The sequence below is a fragment of the Danio rerio genome, chromosome 13 (genome assembly GCF_049306965.1).
Source record: "Danio rerio strain Tuebingen ecotype United States chromosome 13, GRCz12tu, whole genome shotgun sequence".
In the NCBI taxonomy this organism is placed as follows: Eukaryota; Metazoa; Chordata; class Actinopteri; order Cypriniformes; family Danionidae; genus Danio; species Danio rerio.
In genome coordinates this window covers 48,420,997-48,427,031 of record NC_133188.1, presented here as the reverse complement: position 1 = coordinate 48,427,031, position 6,035 = coordinate 48,420,997, and the positions used below count along the sequence as shown (strand labels likewise).

The 6,035-nt window shown below is 36.4% G+C and overlaps 1 protein-coding gene across 2 annotated transcripts; it reads left to right on the top strand.

Annotated features, from left to right (window-relative positions):
- Positions 1 to 545: 545 nt before the first annotated feature.
- On the top strand, positions 546 to 4,303 carry si:dkeyp-2e4.6. Of its 2 annotated transcripts, none has more exon segments than NM_001130654.1 (2): positions 546 to 620; positions 3,370 to 4,168. In NM_001130654.1, coding segments are annotated over 2 exon segments (816 nt in total). In that variant the 5' UTR covers positions 546 to 573; the 3' UTR covers positions 4,139 to 4,168.
- Positions 4,304 to 6,035: the final 1,732 nt, after the last annotated feature.

Sequence of the window (6,035 nt, the reverse complement as noted above, 5' to 3'; positions counted from 1 at the left end):
ATTTTATTACATGGTTTCATTTTATCATAGTTGTTCAGTGAATCTGATCACATCCTTAACCTAAAGACTTGTTGTTTTTATTATTAATTAACTGAGCATTATGTTTATCATTCTGTACATGAGGATGTTACATTATAAATGTCTTTACTGCCACTTCACTGCAAACCTATGACTGATAATGTATCAGTTTCCGTATTATTAATATTTAATATCTGAGAACTGATAATAGTGAATAATAATTGATCACTAGATCAGCATATTAGAAAGATTTCTTAATAAGACTGCTGCAGTAATGATGCTGAAAACTCAGGTTTGCATCACTTGAATAAATGACATCTTAAAATACAGCAAAACACAAAATACCTTATTTGAATATTTCCGTTTTCAGCAAATAAATGAAGTTATTTGAGTAAATTATAACAATTTTTCCATTTGAGCAACTTTCCATATGAAGTCAATCCCACTGGAAGCTTTTCAATTCAGAAATTATTTTGTCTCCACTTCTAAAGGAAATACGCAAGACACTTAAAGACCTGAGGAGGGCAGCAGAGCGTCTCTATGCGTCTAAAATAGATGTCAGAAGAAGAAGATGGTCGCCCTGAGGAGAAAGTTGTTGATTTGTATGTAAGTGCTTTATTTTTCGGTTTTAAAACAGTTTCAGCAGGTTTCTCATTGAGTCTACAAGCACAAATATACCTTGTTGTACAAGTGTCTTGTAAATACTAAACTGACATTTCTGAGCTTTGCAACGGGTGATTTTAAGAGAAGGTGCAGAAGACTTCAACAGGACGATAAACATTACGAAGTTCATGTTTTTAGATATGTTGGAATGTTTTGGATATATAATCAGTACCATTTAACACATAGTTGGGAATTTTAGTTGACATTAGCATAAGAACTATAAAACTAACGTATTAGAAGGACATATGATGTACATTTGCAGCATCATTTTAATGTTGCCATGAAACAAACGCTGCTTTCTTTACCATTTCAACCGCTAACATTGTACAATACTGAAGCCAAGTGTTCAAAACTGTTCAGTGTTCATTACCACCATGACTCTAGACTAAACAGTTTAATTATAAAGTTTTTTATTTAATCGGATATTCACACCTTCTCCTTAATAATGTAATTTCAGAAAAGTAATGTTTACAAATTCTAAATAGGGAAATCATATTAGCAGTAAATGACTTTCAAAGTACAACATTGGCCACAGTCAATTAGATAACCCTGCTGAAAAATATAACCAGCCTTGGGTGGTTGGCTGGTTTTAGCTGGTCAACCAGGCTTGTTTTAGAGGGGTTTTGGCCACTTGTCCTGGCTGGTCAGGCTGGAAAGTGACCAGCTAAAACCAGCTTGACTATCCTGGTTTAAGCTGGACATAGCTGGTTTTGGCTGCACTCCCAGCCTGGCTAGGCTGGTCAAGCTGTTTTTAGCTGGTCATCTCTCAGCCTGACCAGCTAAAACCAGCCTGAAAGTGGTCAGAACCCCTCTAAAACCAGCCTGGTTGACCAGCTAAAACCAGCCAATCATCCAAGGCTGGTTTAAGCTGGATTTTTTTTAGCAGGGAATATTAATGTTGTTTAGAAGTCATACTTGCATGCTAATTCTGATCGAATATTCAAAGAATCTAAACAATACAGAGACTGCTAAATGAACGAATGTGCAAATATAAAACCAACTTTTCCTCTATGGGGGAAGGACCAGCCCTTTGCCCATTCGCTCTGATGCAATCGTAGTCATTTACTGCTAATATGATTTCCCTACTTAGAGTTTGTACACCTTACTTTTCTGAAATCATTAAGGAGAAAGTGTGAATATGTTTAGTTTAAACTTAATTGTCCGTTCTGCTTGACACAGAAAGGAAATTTTTCTACAACACTGGATTTAGGACAACAATTACAAACATACAACAACGACACAATAACACTTATCAACACAACAACATAAGTTAAAAGTTTAAAAACCAAATTAGCCCCATACACAATACTGCAAATCATACTTGGTAACCACCTCATTCACTACAAACATTGATCCGGTTTAGAACAACAACTGCCATTGAGATAAATGACTTTTTATAGGCATTTCTTCGTGCTTTAGGAATTCTAAACCTGCGTCCTAATGGTAGCAATTCAAATGCTGAGTGAAGGAGGTGTGTATTATCTTGAAAAATCACAACTGCTCTTTTTTCCATAAGAGTCAAATAAAATCTGCAATGAATGATGTTTGTGACCAGTTATCTTATTTGCCTGATTGATAATTTGCGCTAATTTCTTTTTCTGTTTAAGTGTTGTGTTACCAAACCATGAAACAATATTATATGTGAGAACACTCTCTATAAGTGATCTATATGCCAAGTTTAAAGTCTGTGTACTAACATTAAAACTTCTCAATTTGCGGAGGAGATAGAGGCGCTGACTTGCTTTCCGCCTCTACATTACTATTAAAATTCAATTTATTGTCAATAATTGTGCCTAAATACTTGAAATTTGAAACCTGCTCTACTATTTGTCCGTTTATGGTGACTGGTTTAAAGAGTCCAGTATCTACTCTTCTGGTTTGACTCCCCAGACATAACTCTTTTGTTTTCCCAATATTTAGGTGTAATGAACTTTTGCCAAACCAATCTATAATATTATCAATATATCTAAAATATAAAGAGCTATTCATTTATTATTCAATATCCGAATATAAAACCAACTTTACCTCTATACAGTTCAGCTCATCTACAAAACTCACTCAGACCAACACAACAGTTCATACACGACTTAAAATAAGTTTGTTTCAGCAATCCACAATGATGGATTATTTTGATGAGTGAGGTCCATGTGCAATTTTTTGTTTCCTATATAACAATGTGTGCATACTTGCATCTACAAACAAGATCTACCATTGGTGCTCTAAGCTCTATTTGTAGATAATAGATAGGTTGTAGATCACTGATGCCTAATAACATTTGTTTATTTTCACACAAACTACATTTATTGTGTTACAACCTTTGATATTAAGTAAGTGTTCAGACTTCGACCTAGACTGGTTGGCTGGCTTTAGCTGGCTAAAACCTGATTTTAGAAGGGTTTTGGCTGTCTTAGCTGGTCAGACTGGGAGCGCAGCCAAAACCAGCTATGTCCAGCTTAAATCAGGCTGGTTTTAGCTGGTCATTTTTCAGCCTGAGCAGCTAAGACCAGGCTGGAAACGGCCAAAACCCTTGCAAACCTGGCTGGTCGACCAGCCAAGCAGCTTAGGCTGGTTTAAGCTGTTTTTTTTCTAGCAGGGTTTATTACTCATATTTAATAAATCAGTGTGTAATGAGAAACACAGCTGAAGAATAACTCTGAATGCTTTCTTCTCTCTAATCTGTTTCATTAGATGTTGGAGTCCGGCCTGCATCAATATGAAGCCTGTGATCAACAATGAAGGGTCTTATCAGGGAGATCCAGAGTCCAAATCCACTAATAATGATGTAGAAACTTTGGTTCTGAGTAAAACAGAAGGATCGGCTGCTCTCTTTTGCAGACGGCTGAAATATCGAGTAAAAACTGATGAAACATCAGATCAAAGTTCACCAGATACTGACACAGAAGATGAGCTTCCCATCTCCACATCTCCAACTCCTGGTAAAAAGTTTGTCTGTAAGCTGTGTGGTTTTGAGTTTACTTATAATTCAAATATGGTGCGCCACATGCGAATACACACAGAAGAGACGCCATACGTCTGTGAAATCTGTGGGAAAGGGTTCAAACGTCAAGATTGGCTTAAACTGCACATCAGCGTTCATACTGGTGTCAAACGCAAACGCAAGAAGACATTCGGCTGTGATCAGTGCGGGAAGAAGTTTCATGGTTCCACAGCTCTCCAAAGCCATTTAAATAAGCACAGAGGCGAGAGGCCGTTCCCCTGCGTTCAGTGTGACAAAAGCTTCTTCAGTCATTCTGATCTGTATCGACACATCAATGACTGTCATTCACAAAAAAAGCACAGCTGCTCTTTGTGTGGAAATGGATTCACACGGCGCACTTCATTGCTGAAACACATGCGGATTCACACAGGAGAGAGGCCTTACTCCTGTCCACACTGTGGAAAGACTTTCTCCTATAAATACAGCTTTGAAATGCATCTTAAACGACACTCAGCCTGAAGATGATGTAATGCACAGAAATCCACACCAAATGTGTTCCTGTTTATTTTGTCATCTCAATAACATCATTAATTTCTGGTCGTTCCTTCTGAGTCTTTTTACTTTATTACATGGTTTCATTTTATCACAGTTGTTCAGTGAATCTGATCACATCCTGAACCTAAAGACTTGTTGTTTTTATTATTAATTAACTGAGCATTATGTTTATCATTCTTTACATGAGGATGTTACATTATAAATGTCTTTACTGCCACTTCACTGCAAACCTATGACTGATAATGTATCAGTTTCCATATTATTAATATTTAATATCTGAGAACTGATAATAGTGAATAATAATTGATCACTAGATCAGCATATTAGAAAGATTTCTTAATAAGACTGCTGCAGTAATGATGCTGAAAACTCAGCTTTGCATCACTTGAATAAATGCATCTTAAAATACAGCAAAACACAAAATACATCATTTGAATAAATATTTAATTAATTCATTTTCTTTTCGGCTTAGTCCCTTTATTCATCAGGGGTCGCCACAGTGGAATGAACTGCCAAATTATCCAGTATATGTTTTACACAGCGGATGCCCTTCAATCTGCAACCCAGCATACTACGGCCAATTTAGTATAAGCTGGATTTTTCAGCAGGGAAACAAATGGAGAACCCATTACAAGTGAGTAAATAATGTTCTAATTTAACCTAATATTGGTCACACAGTTCAGAAAGTTTAATTAACTCATTGTTCACACGACACTTATGATTCAGTTGTGAGAGTGAGACACAGAAGAAACACGGGATATGTTTAATAATACTCATTCAGAGATTTGCTGATACACACTGTTAATAATTTGAACAATACTTAAGGACTCAAGTGCAAATCAAATATTGATCTAACATCGTCGGGTCTGTTTACAACTATCTTCTTCTGATATATGCGGTAAACTGGAATCATGAAGGCACATTGCTGCCCTCCTCCGGGCTTTGAAGGCATTTTACGAGGAGATTAAAATGAAATATAGGTATGATTGAGAAAGACTAGATTAAAAAATCAACAGCATTCATAAAATGAGATTTTGGACAACTCTGGTCTTAGACTATGATTAGTGCCATGCCTTTTCATGTCATCGCTTTTTCTGTATGCGAATTTTCCTCAGGCCCATTGAAGAGGCCACTAAGACCTCTCACGTGAAACTAGATGGTGAAACTAGATGGTTGATGCTACTTGAACACCAGTCACTAGATGTGAATTTTACTGTGTGTTAAAGACTAAATTATTTAACTTTTTATTTCTCTATTTCTGTTGTATGAAGGAGCATTTCTATGCTTCGTTAGCTACCAGTGGAAGGATGTTTATTGTACCATTTTGATAAGATGTCTGCTGGAGAGCAAGATATTCTTGAAGTAGACAAGTACTCTTTGTGTGTGTGTGTGTGTGTGTGTGTGTGTGTGTGTGTGTGTGTGTGTGTGTGTGTGTTTGCTGAATTTCAATTTAAATAATTCTGACCACAGAAATATCCTCCTGTTATGTCTGTCTTTTGTATGGTTGATGCCTAAGTAATCATTGGAGATATTGTTGGAGTTGAGCACATAAATAAACATTATGTTTATAAATAAATAAATAAATAAATAAATAAATAAATGTTTTGTTATATACCCACACCCCCAGTGGCTCTTTAAAAATGCATTTGATAATTAAAAACAAAAAAAATTTGCTGAAAAGAAAAATCCTCTACCCCTGACATGTACGCTCAAGTCTTAAACCTAGCACTTACATTTATGCCAAACCGTATTCAGTGTCGTTCAGTGACAAACTGCTGTGGCTGTGAATGTGTAGTTCCTCTGAATGGCCGGAGGGCGCTGTTTCAGTGGTCACCATGATCTACTGTGAAGCGAAGAAGAA